The sequence below is a fragment of the Sphaerodactylus townsendi genome, linkage group LG12, assembly GCF_021028975.2.
Source record: "Sphaerodactylus townsendi isolate TG3544 linkage group LG12, MPM_Stown_v2.3, whole genome shotgun sequence".
Lineage (NCBI taxonomy): Eukaryota > Metazoa > Chordata > Lepidosauria > Squamata > Sphaerodactylidae > Sphaerodactylus > Sphaerodactylus townsendi.
In genome coordinates this window covers 29,861,564-29,880,315 of record NC_059436.1, presented here as the reverse complement: position 1 = coordinate 29,880,315, position 18,752 = coordinate 29,861,564, and the positions used below count along the sequence as shown (strand labels likewise).

General features: G+C 44.1%; 1 protein-coding gene across 1 annotated transcript; it reads left to right on the top strand.

Moving 5' to 3' along the window:
* Window positions 1–27: 27 nt before the first annotated feature.
* Window positions 28–18,608, top strand: LOC125441516 (zinc finger and SCAN domain-containing protein 30-like). Its single transcript, XM_048512125.1, has 8 exons — window positions 28–1,050; window positions 1,645–1,750; window positions 2,999–3,069; window positions 3,272–3,398; window positions 4,148–4,270; window positions 7,318–8,043; window positions 17,046–17,075; window positions 18,547–18,608. The coding sequence occupies exons 1-8, from the start codon at window positions 628–630 to the stop codon at window positions 18,606–18,608; spliced, it is 1,668 nt and encodes a 555-aa protein (XP_048368082.1). The 5' UTR covers window positions 28–627.
* The last annotated feature ends 144 nt before the right edge of the window (window positions 18,609–18,752 follow it).

The following is an 18,752-nucleotide window of genomic DNA, read 5'->3' as shown; positions in this document are numbered from 1 at the left end:
GGTTGTTAAATTATTTGAATCCCACCACTGGGCACAGTCTTTTCTCTTGCAGTACTAGTATTCTATGAGCGGGGAGTTTTCTATTATGCAGAGAAACATTGATAACCACACCTGCCCATCTCTCCCCAGCACCCTTGGCAGAGGCAGACATGACAGAAGGTCAGGTTGTCCTTCCTGCACTGGGGGTTTGAGTGAGAGGAGCCATTCTTTTTGCCAGGCAAGAGAATTACAAACCCCCAGGCAACCCAACAGGAGCAAGGGTTCAGTTACAGGAGCTCTATGTTCAGGTCCCTCTAATGATTTTATGTGATCTCCCATCTCCCACATGCAGGGTTGCCAACATCCAAGTAAGACCTGGAAATCCGCTGGGTTTGTTGCCCCCCTCCCAACTTCCATTCATCCCAGCAAACAGACATACCAGTATTTCAAAAAGCTTGGTATGTAGTACCGTGAAATATTACATACCACGCTTTTGTTCTTATCCACCACGTGTCATCATTGTCTTTTGTTTTCCTTCTGACATATTGATATCTGCCTCCCACCCGCTCCCCAAAGAAAGAAGTCTGTCTTTATACCCAAGTGAGTAAAGGAATCTTTTCACAGTCAGAAGTGATCCAATAGAAGAAGATGGAAGAGCAGAACCCAGGAGCATCTGGATTTGGCAAGAGAGCAAGGAAAGACCCTTATCTCATCCAAGCTAGGAGTAGTGTTGAATTCTGGGAGAGAGCTGTGCCAGAAATCTGGGATCAGGAGCCCCTGAATTCAGAAGTACTTTGCCGACGCTTCCGGCAGTTCTGCTATCATGATGCCGATGGGCCCCGAGAGGTTTGCAGCTGGCTCCATGGACTTTGCAACCGCTGGATGAAGCCAGAGAGGCACTCCAAGAAGCAGATCCTGGACTTAGTGATCCTGGAGCAGTTCCTGACTGTCCTGCCCCATGAAATGCAGTGCTGGGTCAGAGGATGTGGGCCGGAGACCAGTTCTCAAGCAGTGGCCCTGGCCGAGGGTTTCCTCCTGAGTCAGGCAGAGGAGAAGAGGCAGGCAGAACAGGTGAGGGCTTGTCTTTTCAGGTATGTCCAATTCAGTCTATAATATTTGAACTTCTCCTAAGGCTTCCCTGCCTAACATTTGTCCAAGTTTTAATAATCTGAATGGGAGATTTAAAAAGGTGTGTCAGCAGCCCCTTCTTTTGGGGAATGTCTTATTCCTCCAGATAGTTTATCAGTGTTGAAAGAAAACCCTACCAGGTCTACTTACACAAAGGTACAGAGTCTGGGAGTGGGGCAGGATCTGTTCCTTGGTGTAGTAGTTAAGAGCAGTAGACTCTAATCTGGAAAACTGGGTTTAATTCTGCATTCCTCCAAATGAGCGGTGGACTTCAGTCTGGTGAACCAGGTTGGTTTGCCTGCTCCTCCATATGAAGCTGTGATAGTCACAGTTCTCTCCAAATTCCTTTGGTTAGTCACAGTTCTCCCCAAATTCTCTGAGCCTCACCTACCTCACAAAGTATCTGTTGTGGGGAGAAGAAGGGACGGAGTTTGTAAGCCACTTTGACACTCTTTAAGGTCGAGAAAAGCAGGGTAGGAATCAAAACTCTTCACCTTCTACTCCTTCTCTTACTTGTTGCCATTGCTGCTTTTTCAGAGGTTGGGTCTATCTGTGAAGATGGAAGCTAAGTTGGAAAGAGCTGTGTTGGAGGAATGGCAGCTGGGCCAGGCCCAGGAATGTGCCCACGATGCCCTCTCACATGGTAAGGACTCATTCTGACTGGCTGAGATTGGGGCACCCAGTTAATTCAATGGGTAGAGAATTCTGATCAGGAAAAAAAGTGAAACACTTCTTCATCCAAATTATGGTGCTCAATGTTCAATACTTGGGATGCCCATACAAGTGGATTAGAAAATTCATGAAGGCAGCTCCTCACATTGATTACAATATTCATATCCCTCCTTAGTGGTGTAGTGGTTAAGGGCAGGTATACTCTAATCTGGAGGGACTGGATTTGATTCCCCGCTCTGCCACTTGAGCTGTGGAGGCTTATCTGGGGAATTCAAATTCACCTGTATACTCCCAACACACGCCAGCTGGGTGACTTTGGGCTAGTCCAGGGGTAGGGAACCTGCGGCTCTCCAGATGTTCAGGAACTACAATTCCCATCAGCCTCTGTCAGCATGACCAATTGGCCATGCTGGTAGGGGCTGATGGGAATTGTAGTTCCTGAACATCTGGAGAGCCGCAGGTTCCCTACCCCTGGGCTAGTCAGTTCTTCGGAGCTCTCTCAGCCCCACCTACTTCACAGGGTCTTTGTTGTGAGGGGGGAAGGGAAAGGAGTTTGTAAACTCTACAGGAGAGAAAGGGGGGATATAAATCCAACTCTTCTTAGAGAGACTCAGCCGAGTTCTTCAGTCCTGTGAATAAACAAAGGCTGCATGTTCTGGTCAGCACATCTCTGAGAAGAGTGAGCAAATGTGTTTTCTGCTCATGCTTATTGGGCCATTTGACTAGGCACTGTAGGAAATAGAGCACTGGATGAGGGATGCTAGACTGGGGGTGGACGGGGCTTGAGGTGGGTGTGATGCCATGTTGATGTTACCTGGGGCCAAAAACCCAGATGTGACATCAGTGGATCAGCATATGGACACCTACTGAGATTACTCTCTATTGCTGCTTGTACTGGGTTTTTTTAAAAAAAAACCTGACTTGATAGTGACGTGCCAGATGATTTCATTTCTGCCTCCATTTTTTTCTTCCGCCAACCTGGATTCAAGGGCCCAGCCAGTGTCAGTGGCATATATAATCCCCCAATGCTCATGGGTACCTTGTGTTTCTCTTCCGCCTCTCCCACTACTTACTAGAAAGGCTGGGTCTCCTTGCTTAGTGTACATAGGGCAAGGTTTCACAGCCCTGGGAACTGGGATGCAGGAAGCATGATTCACACAAGCAAATAGAATAGGAAGTGGAGGCTAATACTCTTTCTTCCCTTTCCCCGCCCTTGCAGGCAGTGAAGAAGCAGTGTTGATCTGTTCTGTTTCCGGAGGTGTGAAAACAGCTGCTGCCCCTCTAGTCCAGGTATGGGAGATGAACAAAGGACAGCCGGGGTCCCCTCTCCTTTATCAAGGGGACTTTTATCCTGCAGTTGGTGCTATGGGCCCAGGCCAGAGGCTCTGAACACCACTTTTTTTACACCCTTAACCCTCCCCAAATGTCCCCTTCTAGCACACCATCTCTTCCCGGCATGACCTCTGAAGACTGAATCTGCCTTTTCTTTCAGTCTCTGGTTTCTTTTGAGGAGGTGGCCATGTCGTTCACAGAGGAAGAGTGGGCACTGCTAGATCCAGACCAAAGAGCTCTTTACGAAGACGTCATGCTGGAGAACTATGGGAGCGTGGCTTCTCTGGGTAAGGAACTTTCACAGGGGTCGAAATCATACATTTCTGCCTTTGGGATTATGCAAATCAAATCAAAATCTTGAACAGTAATATGTTGCATTGAGGCCTGTTCCACTATTTCCTCCCTTATCTGCTGACTCCAATGTTTGTCCATGTCAGTTGAGTCCAGTGTTGTGGCCATCACCCAAACCACAGAGAGGTGTTCCAGCCTGAGGCCAATACAGGACTGAGAGGCCCTTAGGAAGATTCTGGAAGGAGCCACATCCTAATTTCTCAGTTGCCAAACCTTAGAACACACACTCCAGATGGGATTACTGTGATCTGAAGAGCCAGAATGGTGTAATATGTGAAAGGGATGGACTGTGACCTGGAGAGAAGGGTTTGATCCCTTCCCCCCCCCCCCTCCTCATCAGCAGTGGACTCTCATCTGGTGAACTGGATTGGTTTCCCCGCTCCTACACCTAGAGTTTACTGGGTGACCTTGAACCAGTCACAATTTGCTCAGAACTCTCTCAACCCCACCTTCCTCACAAAATACCTGCTGTGGAGAAGGGACAGTGACTGCAAGCTGTTTTGATACTCCTTAAAGGAAGATAAAAAGTGGGATACAGAGACCAACTCTTCTTCTTACCCTTGTTGGGGTTGTGGCCTTTGATCTTGACCAGGTTTCCATTCCTCCTGGGGGGAAAAATGGTCTTCCTTGGATTTCTTTCCTTGCTTATGTTAGAACCATCACTTTCTCTCTTTGTGTGCCAAAGGAGACAGGAATGTAATAGAGACTTTGGTGGAGACAGACAAAAGCCTCCCATCCGAAGAGAGGCTGGAGAGTTTCTCAAGAGGATTTCAACAGAGTGTTTCCTTCCCAGATGAGTGGGCTACAAGTGAGGATCCTTCATGGTTATGTGAAGGAAATGATCATGGACTAACCCTGGAGGATTTCTGCTTCGCTTCTTCGCAAGTCTTAATTTGGCAGAATCAGAAAGCCGGCTGGACAAAGAGGGAGGATGTCCCTCTGGGGCCTGAAATCTGGGATGCTCTGAAGCTGCGTCTGTGGAGCTAAGCTTAGCTGTGGCTCTGCAGAGACTGCTGTATCCTTCAATATGGGATATTCCAGGGAAAGGTGGAGGCTTACCAAGCTGGAACAGGCCAACGGCCCTTTCCTATAGCAGTCACCTAAATGCCTTTAGGGCTTACCTGCCTTCCCCACAACTGGCAGCTGTACCACAAACCACGGGGGTCTGGACTTGAAGTGTTGGGTTTACTCAGTGAAATACCGGCTTCCCTTTCCCTCAAGCAAATGCTGGAAATCAGCTCTTCATGCTTATCTTCACAACTAGAATGGACCTCTCTGTATAGTTGCAGGACTGGAGGTCATGGTAACTTCTTATGGAGAGCCAGTGTGGTATAGTGGTTAAGAGCAGTGGAGTGCAGTCTGGAGAGAGGGGTTCAAGTCCTTGCTCCTCCACCTTAAGCTTGCTGGGTGACCTTGGACTAGTCACAGTTGTCTCAGAACTCTCTCAGTTCCACCTACCTCACAAAGTGCCTGTTGTGGGGAGGGAAAGGAATGTGATTTATAAGCTACTTTCAGGCTCTTTAGGGTTGAGAAAAGTGGGACATAAAAGACTTCTCCTCTTGCCCCCAGAAACACCCTCACTATTTTCCTTATTTAAGCTTCAGTTATACCCTTAGAATGAGCTTAATTGTTTTGGACAGTATTCTGTGGGAGGGAACCTTAGTTAGACCCTGTCCCTTTTAGAAGCCCTCTATAGGCAAAAGCACTATAGTATTTATTTATTTTATTTATTTATTTATCAGTCTTATATACCGCCCAATCCCCGAAGGGCTCTGGGCGGTTAACAACATAAAATTTCAGATACATATAGACTGTAAATAATTTAAATTAGATTTAAAATGCAGCAAATAATAAACAATAAACAATAAACAATGCCCGCAATTCCTATTAGGCTCCTCTGGGAGAGAAAGCATGAGTCCACATAGATAGTAATAGGCTTAAACATAGGAGGGTGAAGAGGGGGCACACAGTCAACGGCTGGACGCTCCCAAGGCCCGGTGGAACAACTCCGTCTTTTGAGCCCTGCTTGGAGGAACTCACCAAGGTCCCATAGAGGTGTCCCGAGACAGCTTCAGAGGAAAAGTGTTCCACCAGGCAGGAGACCAGGAGCTGTAAAAGTCCTGGCCCGAGTGGAAAACAGCCGCATCATTGAGGGGCCAGGGACTACCAGCAAATTGGCCTCTGGCGCCGAGGGCACAAAGCCTAGAAGGGACATATGGGGTATCACGGTCCCGGAGTGTATGAGGAGTCCCAGGCCGCGTAGGAGCCTTAAAGAAAGGTGAAAGCACCCATACCTTGAAGACAATCCGGAGGTCCAGCGGAGACCCGAGGTACAAGCTGACACCGGTATTGAGGTCGAATATGAATTACGGAAAAGCGCCTCCCGTGAGCAACCATGACGCTACGTGTTCTGGACCAGTTGTAACTTCCGGATCAACCTCAAGGGTAGGCCCGCGTAGAGCGAGTTACAATAGTCCAACCTGGAGGTGACCGTTGCATGGATCACCGTGGCCAGGTCTGCGTATTATTAGTTAGCAGTACCTCTTTTCAGTTTGTTTTAGTTTCAGGTGTCTGGAAAAGGCTGGAGATAGCAATATCTCAGAAGTTTAAGGTGTTAGAGATCCGTAGAACTCAGAGTAAGCAAGTTTCAACAGGTTTGCAGGAAACAGAGTCCAACTAGAGGACACCGGGAGATCTCAGAAGTGGCACAAGCAGCACAGACTTTCTTGGAAGCAAGCTAGGAAGAACTGGGTGTCTGAAAGCTTTCCAGATAATCTCCAGTCATTTCCAGCATTGCAAGTATTTTTTTATTAGACAGACTTCACGGGAGGAGTCAGAGTCCTAAACTTTCAATATTATTAAACTGTTTTGTTTTTTTTAACTGTTGCTCATTTGTCTGTGGGTCGTACACTCTGTTCTGGCCAAGTGCGAGGCACCTGATTTTAGTTTGCTTGGGGAACACCTTTTCTTTAATCATAAATAGCAGAGGCTCACAAGAGCTGCATGACAAGTCAAATGTGAATAGTACCGTGTTTCCCCGAAAATAAGACAGGGTCTTATATTAATTTTTGCACCGAAAGGTTCATTAGGGCTTATTTTCAGAGAAGGGCTTATTTTAGGGGAAATACGGTACCTTTACAATTGCTTCCCTGTGATGCAAGCGGCATCCTCATTGGCAGAGAGCACCCTGCTGGATCATACCATCCTGAACTGTAACTACCGGTAGGGCTTATTTTTAGAGTTGGGCTTATATTTTAAGCCTTCTCCAAAAATCCTGAAAAATCATGATAGGGCTTATTTTCAGGGTAGGGCTTATTTTCGGGGAAACACGGTAGGGGAATAATGGTTTGCCATTTCCTCCCCTTAAAGTGCAAAGGATAGACAGAATATAAAGCCTGCTTACCTGGAGGACCTGACCGGGAATAAAGTGGGACTGGAGCTCAGTTGGGGGGGGGGGGGGGGGATATCTGAGAAAGAAAAGACAGTGTGAAATAAGTTTTCAGTTTCTCTCATAAAATCAATGTTAGCAAGTAAAGATTTCAAAAAGGCATTACAACCAGCCCTATACAAGAAGTTTGTGCCAGAGTAACTGCTTACTCATGAGGAGTCCACTACATTATTTTCCTCACTGCCTGAAGTGCAGAAAGCCCTACAGTCAGAAATTTGCATTTCATCCCATCAAACTCAGTCAGGCGAGGGGGTGTACAAATTGCAAAACAAGCTTTTCAGGTGCAGCAGGCTTGAATGTCCTTTCAAAGTGTATAATAATGTAGTGAACATTTGTGCATGGATGGAACTTCTTGGGAAGATCAGACTTCCTTGTGTCGATTCTAACAGGATTTCTCTTTATTCCAGCAGGGGATGAGCAGTGGAATGAGGGTGTTGAGACAGTGCTAAATAAAGTGCAGAACAAAGATTTGGAAGGAATCTTCAAGAATCGAGGTGGACCTAATGAGCAGAAAGGAAGTCACATGGCTGACAATAGGGATAAACCTATTTCATACCAAGGGCTGGATTTCAACGAACTAATCCAAACAGCCGAGGAACCATGTAAGTGCTTGGAATGTGGGGTGACCTTATCAGATCAAAGCCAATATGAGACCTATCTGCAAATGCACACTGGAAAGATGACCCACCAGTGCTCGGAGTTAGGAAAGAATTATGTTCGCAGAATAGAGATATCTAGCCATCAAAGAACATATAAAGGTGAGAAACCTTATAGCTGCACAAACTGTGGCAGGAGCTTCTCACAAAAATCAGATCTTTCTCAAAACCGTTGTTGGACTCAATCAGGAGAGAATCCATTAATCCGCATAGAGAGTGGAAAGACTGGTATAAGAAAGGTTAATGTGCATCTTCCAAAGCACAGTATAATAAGGGCTCATAAATGTTTTTGGTGTGGAAAATTCTTCAGCTGCAGATCAAAGCTCCTGGTGCACCAAAGAACTCATACAAAGGGTAGACTTTTTGAATGCTCAGAATGTGGAAAGAGATTCAGTCGGGATAGCAGTCTTCAACAGCATCAAAGAACTCATACAGAGAAAAGACCTTTTCAGTGTTCAGAGTGTGGAAAGAGATTCCGTTGGAATGGCAATCTTCAAATGCATCAAAGAAGTCACACAAAAGAGAGACCTTTTGAATGCTCAAAGTGTGGAAAGAGATTTAGTCGCAATAGCACTCTTCAAAGGCATCAAAGAACACACACAAAGGAGAAACCTTTTGAATGCTCAGAGTGTGGAAAAAGATTTAGTCAGAGTGGCCATCTTCAACTACATCAAAGAACACACACAAAGGAGAGACCTTTTGAATGCTCAGAGTGTGGAAAGAGATTCAATCATAGTAGCACCCTTCAAAATCATCAAAGAACTCACACAAATGAGAGACCTTTTGAATGTTCAGAGTGTGGAAAGAGATTCTGTCAGAGTGGCCATCTGCAACGGCATCAAAGAACTCACACAAATGAGAGACCTTTTGAATGCTCAGAGTGTGGAAAGAGATTCCGTTACAGGAGCAATCTTCAAGAGCATCAAGTAACTCACACAAAGGAGAGACCTTTTGAATGTTTAGAGTGTGGAAAGAGATTCAATCGGAGTAGACATCTTCAACGGCATCACAGAACTCACACAAATGAGAGACCTTTTGAATGCTCAGAGTGTGGAAAGAGATTCAGTGAAATTGGCAGTCTTCAAAAGCATCGAAGAACTCACACAAAGGAGAGACCTTTTGAATGCTCAGAATGTGGCAAGAGATTCAGTCAGAGAGCCAGTCTTCAAATGCATCAAAGAACACACACAAAGGAGAAACCTTTTGAATGCTCAGAATGTGGAAAGAGATTCAGTCAGAGTGGCCATCTTCAACAACATCAAAGAACTCATACAAAAGAGAGACCTTTTGAATGCTCAGAGTGTGGAAGGAGATTCAGTCATAGTAGCACACTTCGAAGGCATCAAAGAACCCATATGGGGAGAGACATTTGTAGTACTCATTGTCAGGCCCCTGTCCACTCTCAGATGAGGCACCCCGATTTGATCCCCTTATTCTCTTAATAATTTGGAGGGTACTCCCTGGATAGCAGAAAGTGCTTTTGTACTCCCTGGATAGCAGAAAGTGCTTTTGTACTCCCTGGATAGCAGAAAGTGCTTTTGTATGCTTGTATGTGTGGAAAGAGATTCACTCTGCATGGCTAGTTCTCTTCTTTTTCTGTTCTTTTCTGCTCTTTCACTATGATTATTATAAGAGTTCTCTTTATTCCTATGTGTACATTGCTGGAATGCTGCTTTGAGGCTGATTCTTTTTCTGTAATTTTTTGCTTCGTTTTTATCTTTAGCAGTTAGTTTTCTCACTCATCTATGGAGGTTTTAAATTCATTTGGCTACATGAATAGCCTTTCCACAGTTCAGGAGCTTAATTGCTAACCACCCACTTCTTTTCTTCTTTCTCCCTTTTCCCAGCCATTCTGAGGATTATCAGCTACTTAATCTTCTTTCTAGAATTGTGTCACAGCCCCAGCCTTGCCCAAAGTCAAGAATCAATACTTTAAAAGTAGAATTCTTGTTTTATGGATGGCAAGCAAAGGAAAGCTAATATATTTATTGTCTGAACTGGTTGCATCCTTACAAGCAACAGATTACTGTATATACTCAAGTACAAGTTGACTTTTTCAGCACATTTTTAATGCTGAAAAAGCCCCCCTTGACTTATACTCGAGTATATATGGTAATTCCAAGATGGCTGCTGGAGCTGTGGCACTCCAAGAAAGGAGATCACACCAGCTGTGGCCAAATCATTTTGCCTGTGTCCAACTTTGAGTATTAAATTCACCATTCCTTTTTGTGTTTTTATGTAAAGCTAGGCTTGTAAATCCTCTAGCTTTGATAAAGCCACAGTCTTTGCAATTACAGTTGCTCCACTGGCTCTGAATGCTGTGTTAGGTATTACTCTGTGGCCTTGAAATTTGTGTTCTGACAGGCATGGCATCCTCTCGGAGAGAGATTCCATTGCACTTGTAGCGTTTAAAGACTGCAAAACGCAAGTCAAGATTTGTTACTAGTAAATCAAGTCAAGCTGAGTTTTTGTGCAAATTCCTCTCTGTAAAGCAGTACAAATTAAAGCTGAAAAGAGAGGGTCTTACAGTTCTAAGGACAGAAATACTCTCTGTGCTATTTAGCAAGTATGGTAGGAGACAAAGAGACACTGTAGATCTTCCTAAGGGCTAAATCTTACCTTTGAATAAAATATGTCCCTGAACATGCAAGGATAAAAGCGTACACTGTTCACAAGGTGGTGCTAGCAAACAGCATCTGCTTCCTTTAAAAATTGCCTTGCTTAATGACATTTTTAAAATTTTTGAGGGAGGCCTTGTGGGTATTCACAGTCTTTGGCATGAAGTCTTTGGCATTTTTGAGGGAGGCCTTGTGGGTATTCACAGTCTTTGGCATGAAGCAGCCAGGCAGTCTCCCTTCTTGCCTTCGTCCTGTTCATCCTCTGATCATGAAGATTGCTTTTAGTCAACTTTTCTTACAACTAGTGAGATACCTTCATGAATTTTATTGGTATCTATTTTATTTTTGAAATTTACCAGTAGCTGCTGCATTTCCCACCCTAGACTTATACTCGAGTCTAAGTTTCCCAGTTTTTTGTGGTAAAATTAGGTGCCTTGACTTATATTTCGGTCGATTTATACTGGAGTATATATGGGTATATGTTCCCAGCAGAAATACGTCAGGCCCCTCCACCCCACTACTCAGTCATGACACAGAATTCCCAGAGAAGGAGGTGGGGCGCGGGGGAGAGAAGGAGGAGGAAAGCGAAGGTCGTTTCACCCAGACATACACATTCCAAAAGGGAAATAACATTCTTGACTTGATAACTCTCTCAGGCCAAAAGCTTGAGAAGGGCCCTGTAAAAAACAGTATGGCAGGAACAGAGCTAAACTGGCAAGGGTTATGACAACATGCAAGTCATATTTCTGAGGCTTTGCAAAATATATCTTGGCTGCAGTAAAAATTCAACCAAGCCTAGTTAAAAACCCAGTGGTTCTGTGGCTATTTTAACTGGATTTTTAATTTGCTATCTTATTTGTATTTAATATTTAATTTTTGTAAAAGCACTTAATTTTTCTTTCCAATGTACTTCCATTATTGTTAGTATTTTGTCTGAAAGCCTATGTGCTACATACATGTCTTTCAATAAATGAACTGAAAATAAACCAGCCAACCCTTCATCTCCCCTGTCTCGCGCCCTTAAATGATGCCTGATAATCATACCCCCAGACAAGCCCTGGCAAGGAAGCAGGCCTTGCAACACCTCCTGAAGATTTCCAAGAAGGCCCCCCTCAGCTATTCAGAAAGCCCCACCCCTGGTAAAGGATACCTTGGTTGGTTGTGTGCCAAAATATAAGCCTTTTTGTAATTGTCAGAGTTCAAAGTTCAATAATATTTTTAATTTTCTTCCCATAAAAGAACAATATGTACACTTTTATAACAACCATTACATTAGTACAAACTAAAAACAAAAACTATAAAGGGGAACACACACACAACACCCACGCATCCCCTCTGGGTTTTTTCACCATTCTTCTTTTTAATATATTTTTTGTATTTCTTTGAGTATCATGTTCAAAAAGGAGTTAGCCTTTGTACACAACCACCACAAATGAAAAAAAGGATCCCTCATATTTGCAATTGTCAGAATGCTTTCAAGTTCTCTTGTTCATTTTTCCTCATGGCGGAGCTGCTGAAATGCAAGTTTGCCTTTTCTGGTGTTGGAAGTGAAGAACTGTACGCTGTTTCCTGCCTCAAACACAGAGGGGTTTTTAATCAGATGGCTAGAGAGGGTCATAGGCATTGACACCCTTTCTCTATCATACTAACACTATCCCTTTGATGTGTAGATTGCTATTCTCAGGGACTTCCTTCCTGTTTCTTCCTCTTCTTCTCTCCCTTGTTCTCTATGCTGTCCCATGCGTGCAGATGGGATACTGACTGCATCCATCCCAATCAGCCAGATGGATTAGAATGGAGGACCTATCTCTCCACTTTTCTATCCCTAATGGAGTTCACTAATAAATACTCTTCTTATTAGATTAGAAACGAAGAATGACTCCGTCTTTTCTTTGTGCCTAAACACACACACACACACACACACACGGACGTTTGGAGATGCTTTGCTGTGCTTATGCCTCTTTGTACTCTGCTTTTAATGCCAAGGTGTCTCTCCCCAGAGAGATAACCAACAGCTGGCTTATGGAATTCTCTGCCTTCAGAAGCAGTGATTTTCAAGATAACAACTGAGAACAGACTAGAAGTGTCAGGCACGGTGAATGCTTGAAATCCCACCTATTTTGTTCATATCCTGTTCTCCAGTTACAAACAGAGACATTTTTAATGGACTGTCTGTTTGTGGCTGTTCAACAGGCAGACTCAACCATTTCTTCGTAACAGTCCAGTCCAGTGCAATCTGTTTTCTGTGCATGGAAGCTCTCACAGAGCTCAGCCATCAACATCTGCACATTTATTTCCCAAGTGTGACCTCCATCTGCAGTGACTGTAATCCACAGATTGGGGGCATGCTTATCCCAAACAGATTTTTCTGCAGACTCATGGGACTCTTAGGTCTGCAGAAACATCTGAAAAATAAAAAAAAAACATAGGGAAGTTACCCCCCCCCCCCCACACACACACACCTCAATTATCTAAAGCATGATCTATGCAGTACTTACTGTTATGAAGAAGGTACCAGTTGCAGCTGCTGTAATGGAGCCCTGTGGTGGTGGTGGTGGCAAAGTCCAGGAACAGTTCTGGACCTGTCTGCAGTGGTGGCAGAACCCAGAAAACACTCCAGGCCCATCCTTGGCAGACACCAGAGGCAACTTCAGGACTAACCTATGTCAAAGGGCTGTTGTACAGATTAAAAAGGAGAGGTGAATAATGTAAGCTGGTTTGGTCACCACTATGGAGAAAGGTGGAATATATATAAAGTAATTAAATAATAAATATAGCTGAAGATGGGAGGTAGATAAAAGGTAGTTTGGTGAATGGCTGAGAAAGAGAATGTTGCAAGGAGGGGGGAAGCGGGAAATAATGTGGGGAAGGGGGTACAGTGGAAAGTAATGTGCCCCCCACTGACCTCGGAGGGCTCCCTACCATGCAAGTGGGCCTGGCTAGCACTGCATACCTGGGACATAGTTGTCCTAGTAGAGGCTGCCAATGTGGCGGGGAAGCTGAAGGCAAAGGGGCAGATAAAGGTAAGCTGGCTGTTGAGTGGGAAGTCGATAAGGAAGCAAGAAGAGAGGCTTTGGCGCTTTCAGGGAGATGGAGGGGGGAATGAACTGCCCCCCTCAAGTCCTTGCTGGTTCCTGCTGGAGAAGTTCTACTTGCCGCACTGTTGCCCTTCTCAGCAAACAATTGTTTAAATAAACAGTTAAACCACTCACAAAACATATACAGAAGTCATAAATATATTATTTGTTTTTTTAAAAATTCCCTTTAGACTTTAAGTAATTATCAGTGGCTTAAATGGATACGGAAGCCTTTTGTTTGGCAGTGTTTTTGCTCACACGCAACTCTGAAAAATCTCCAGTGCAAACCTGATCAAGTTGTCTGGTACTGAACCAGACAGACCCAGTGATTGGCTCAGGGCTGATTGACAGTTACATGTGAGCAGTTTGTCTTCGAACATGTCCGCTGCAAAATTGGCCAGCATCTCTACAAGGAACCAAACTGTAGCCAAACTGTTCTGAAGACCAGATGGAAAGCAGAGACACAATATGTGTTGTGTCACCTTGTAAATGAATGTGAACCCCGTGCTAAACTGTAGAGACAAGATAGTCACAAAAGTGAAGAAAACATACTCCAACCCTGCGCTCTTACTGACTGCTCTGTTTAATGCACAGCGATTCTGCCCGGATTGCAGTTCCAGACAAACTTTAGGGCTACGGATATGGGATTTCAGGAGACTTTGGATTAAACTGTTCGTGGAATGATCGAGCGGCGTTTATTTTCGACATCGATATATTTTACTCCTGGCAACACCGGAAATGCCTTTCCCTCTTTACTCAACTTTCGCGCCAAGCACGTTGCGACGAAAGCGAAAATGCAAACCTCTGTTCTTCAAGGCCATAAGAGCTGACAAGGGGCAGACTGGCTCTCGAAAGCAGCCTAAATCACTACTAGATGCAGCCACAGAGACTGTGAGAAAACGAAAGGAAAATAAGCATTGTTTAACAAGACCTAACCCAGACCCCCAACGATGTCAGGGGCTCCTGACATTGGAAGTCTGTCTGACACTGGAAGTAAGGTATTTATTGTATTTGCTGTCTCTGGTGAGCTGGGGATGTGGTGGTACTGCCTTAGCAGCAGAATTAAATCTCAATTTCTATTTTCAGCTGTAGCTGCTGGTGTCTCAAAGATTCCCCTTTGGAACAAGAAAACAAGGTTAGCTGATCCATATTGAGTTCCCAGCTTTCCTTCTCTGCTATGTCTTATGTTACTATCAGACAGTTATCAGTCCAGGGGAAAAAGATATGAGAGAAGAGGAGAGAGGAGGATGGGTGGATGGATGACTTATGTTACCTGGTGCACAAAAGATGGAAGAGGGATTTGGGACAGAATCCTTCCTCTGGCTGCATGTTTTAAAAAATTGACAGGTTTTTATTTCAGTTTCATCTGTATTGTCATCTAGCCCAAGGGAGAGTTCTGTGTTGCTTGAAAGCTCACATGCCACTTCGTGTGCAAGAATTAAGACAAACAAAGATATCCTGGGTTTATTCCTGTGACTTTGATATAGGGATTACAAAGCTAAGCAATTAATTGGTTTGATTAAACAATTGAAAACATTTGAACAATTATAAAAGTACTCCTGATTTCTTGGACAGCTCCTTTGAAAAAGACACTACTTTTAATAGAAATATTTGCAAAAACTGTGGGTGACATGTCACCACGAATGCCTGAACTGAGGTCCTTTGACAAAGGGTTGAATAGGAATACACTAAATAAATACATTGACAGAAAGGTTTTTTCCAACTGGTTAACAATTTTACAAATGCAAAGTGCAATGCAAAGATCAAAATGAAAATGACATCAGGGCAAAAAAAAAGTAGTAACTCCTTTGGAAGGAGAAATTCGGGACCCTTTGACTATTTTTGCCATTTTCCTCAGCACTATTTGCTAAATTTATTTTGGACCAGAAGAGCTTAGGGATGCCAGCCTCCGGGGGGGGGGGTCTCTTGGAATGGGCAAATGCTGGATGGAGTGTGCTGAAACCCTCATAGGACTAGTGATCCTGACCACCTTGGGAGGAGCCAAGCAGAGAGGAGTCCCCCTGTCAGATGCTCATAGGCTTGACTCACACCTGCTCCTAGAACTTCAGTGCCAGCTGTACATATTTTCTTGCAAAATGTAGAGTAACTTCAACCAACTTTTACTAAGTGGATTATTATTTTCTGTATGGGATGACTTTGTTAGCAGGGATGTCTCCTGCTAATTAAAGCTGTGCAGTGATCCATCCCACAAAGATGGTGCAGAGCAGAGGGTGCAAGATGGAGCCAGGAATCAGAAATCTCCCCTCCCCACCACATTCACATCTTGCCCTTACTATCTGCTGATTCAGTGGCCTTAGGGAAGCTACTCTTTCTCAACCTCAGTATGAGGCTGCCTTATACTAAGCCAGACCATTTAGACAAGCTACTCATCCTCAGTATGAGGCTGTTTATACTGAACCAGACCATTTAGGCAAGCTACTCATCCTCAGTATGAGGCTGCTTTATACTAAGCCAGACCATTTAGACAAGCTACTCAACCTCAGAATGAGGCTGCTCCCTTCCCATACTGAACCAGACCATTTAGGCAAGCTACTCTTTCTCAACCTCAGTATGAGGCTGCCTTATACTAAGCCAGACCCTTTAGGGCAGCAGTGTCTATTCTGAGTGGCAGGAAGAGCTCTTCTGGAACACCTATGGGTTGAGTCTCTTAAGAGGCGATGATGGGGACTGAACCAGGGACCTTCCGTGTGCAAAGTTTATGGTCTACCACTGAGGCACCAGCACCCTCCCATCTCTGCAATATGGAGTTAATAACACTGGCTTGCCTTACATCAAGCTGATGCATTGGGAGTGCTTTGAACACTCCAGATTATTGTATAAACACTAATTGTTAATAAATTTTACATTTGTATTTCCCCTCCCACTGTTTCCAGGAAAGTTCTTAGCAGGGCGCAGGGGGGTTGTTACTGTAGTTTTAATAGGATAACCCCTGGAGATCCTTGAAGGAAGGGAGTGCTCACAGTGTGATGAATTTGTACACCCTGTACTTTATGTGGCCTTCGTCAATCAGTTCTCGCATGCAGGAATGAAAAAGCAAATCAATGAGGCCAGATAGCACACTGGCTAGTACCTACATCTGGTCTGTAGAGGGTGCTAATGCCTCTAGAAATCCAGAGAGGTTGTTCCCATTGAGAAGTTGATTTGGGAGATGGCTGGTTATCATACTTGCTAGCTTTTAGAAGTATGTTGTTCAACCATGATTACAAGCTCTTGCACCGCCAATTCAAAAACAGCACTAGCTTAAAACGTTGCAGAACTTCCTTCATTTTGTTCCCAGAGTGGAAATGCCTTCTGCCATTTCTGCCAAAACAAACAGTACCCCGATAGAATAGCAAATAAATGTCAGCATATGTTCAAGAGCATGTAATGCAGTATGTCTTTTTTTAACCTACAAATAAAAGACTGCTGGGTGCCCTCCCCCGCTTTTTTGGCAGAAACAGAAGAGAGCAAACACTGCATAGATTTCTTGCACTAGACATTGCAACGTGACCAACAGTTCGTTCCTGAGCAGAGGTGTATCCTTCTAAGCCCATTAATTTCATCAGATTTAGGAGAGTGTGAATCTGCTTAGGACTACACAGTCTTCTTAAAGTATGTCTTCTTAAAATCTCTTTATGTGTTCTTAAAGTCTCTTAAAGGTGACTTCCCCACAGTCAATCTACCTCATGATACTCACATGAAAAAACACGGTTTAAGCAAGAACTCCCCACCGCTTAAGTCCGGTTCTGGCACCCGCTTTCCCCCTTATCCCATGTTTTTCCAGAACCTGCACTGAAAAACTGCAAAAGAGCAGGTAAATTCTAACTGCCACTAAGGATGGTGGGGGGAGAGAGCGAGAGACAGAGAGAGACGTGGGTCTTGGCCCATGACCAACCGTTGAAATCAGAAGTTGTATCAGAGGGTAGGGTGGGTTTTTCAAATCGATTACACAGGAAAATGCCCAAGCTATATGGATTAGTGGTTCAAGTCATCAAATTAGAATCCAGTTGACACGCCTCTCCCAGTTCGAGTCCTACTTCGCTATGAAGTTTGTTGGGTACCTGTCTAGTCCAGCCAAACTCATAGGGTTGTTATAAAGGTGTACATGGCTCTGAGCTCCTTGAAGGAAAGGCAAGCTATAGCTATGCACTGAAAAGTCAAGACTTTGAATTTTTTGGCCACAGGCATCAAAAACTCACAGGCCAGTCCTGCAATGGTTGAATGCTCTGTACAGAAGTCAATCCCTATTCAGAGCCCTGTCTTTACCTCAGTAAGAGCCGCAACTCATACAAAGTCAGGAAGCATGCAAAAACAAGCCCTGCTAATTTTTTTAAAAAAAAGGTTACAGCAGGTATGTATAAAGACAATAGCCAGGTAAGCCTCAAGGCAGTGAATTACTCTGTTACACCCAGTAGAGTTAATCTATTCCCACTATTGGTCATAGTAACCGGTCTGAATAGGTGCAGGTAGGTGTTGCCAAATAAGCTTTGCCTTCTTTGGCTGAAATGTTCGTAGGTGTAACACTGTCCCCTGATTCCTCTCAATAGTTTCATATTCTGTTTGTCTTCTTCACTTCCTTGTACAACTTTCCAAAGAACTGAGAATGAGTTTTTACTGAACCGATGGCTGTTTTGAAAAAGAGACAGTCATTTACTGAGGCTGCTTATGAAATGTTCCAAACTGCCAAGAACATACCTCAAGATCTTTGACCAAATAATTTTGGGGTTTATTTCCCTACCCTCGCTCCTTTATATCAAAGTCCTTGAAAACTGTCTTGCAATCTATTCTCACTCACACATCCTCTCTGGAAAAAGCTTTGTGCTGACAAAAGTCACAGGCTTTCCTTAATTTAATTTCCGTTTTTCCGGTGCAATGAATGGAAGCATCAGCAAACAAAACTGCACAGCCTTCCACAGATGCGAAAAGACTTGTCCTTCTTTGCAAGTTTGTCCCTTTTTGAAGCCATTTAGCTGGCCATTTTGGTTAGTGATTGAGAGGGAAGGCAGTGTAGTATAGCCCTATTTCATCAGATCTCAGAAGCTAAGCAGGGTCAACAGTTGGAAGGGAAACCACCAAGGAAGACTTTGAAGAGGAAGGCAATAGCAAACCATATCTGCTTCTCACTTGCCTTGAAAATCCCTTAGTGGGGTTGCAACTTGAGGCCGCTTTGCACAATTGGTAATTGGGTGGCCTGTAGAAGAAGCTCTTTTGTTGAAACTGGTTTATGTGGCCGTTAAAACTGGGTGTGGCTTAAAAGGCTGGTTGGCTTTATCCTGTCTTGGCAGAATACCATGAGCAGGAGTTACACTGTGAAAGGAACCAAGCCAAGCCTTCATTCAACATGTGAAAGATTATGATTAAGCAAGTGAAAATAAAGTCCTGGCACTATTGCCCAGATTAAGTGGGTTTCTGAGCCTTTATTCGAATGATGACAGCAACCAAGATAATTAAACAATCCAGATCAAGGGCGGGGTGAGGTTTAGTGCAGCAG

Coding starts and splice junctions, on each gene's coding strand:
- LOC125441516 (XM_048512125.1), top strand. CDS start 628: ATGGAAGAGCAGAACCCAGGAGCATCTGGATTTGGCAAGAGAGCAAGG. Junction 4,271..7,317: donor CCCAGATGAGTGGGCTACAA/GTGAGGATCCTT, acceptor TCTTTATTCCAG/CAGGGGATGAGCAGTGGAAT. Junction 17,076..18,546: donor GAAAAACTGCAAAAGAGCAG/GTAAATTCTAAC, acceptor CTGTCTTGGCAG/AATACCATGAGCAGGAGTTA.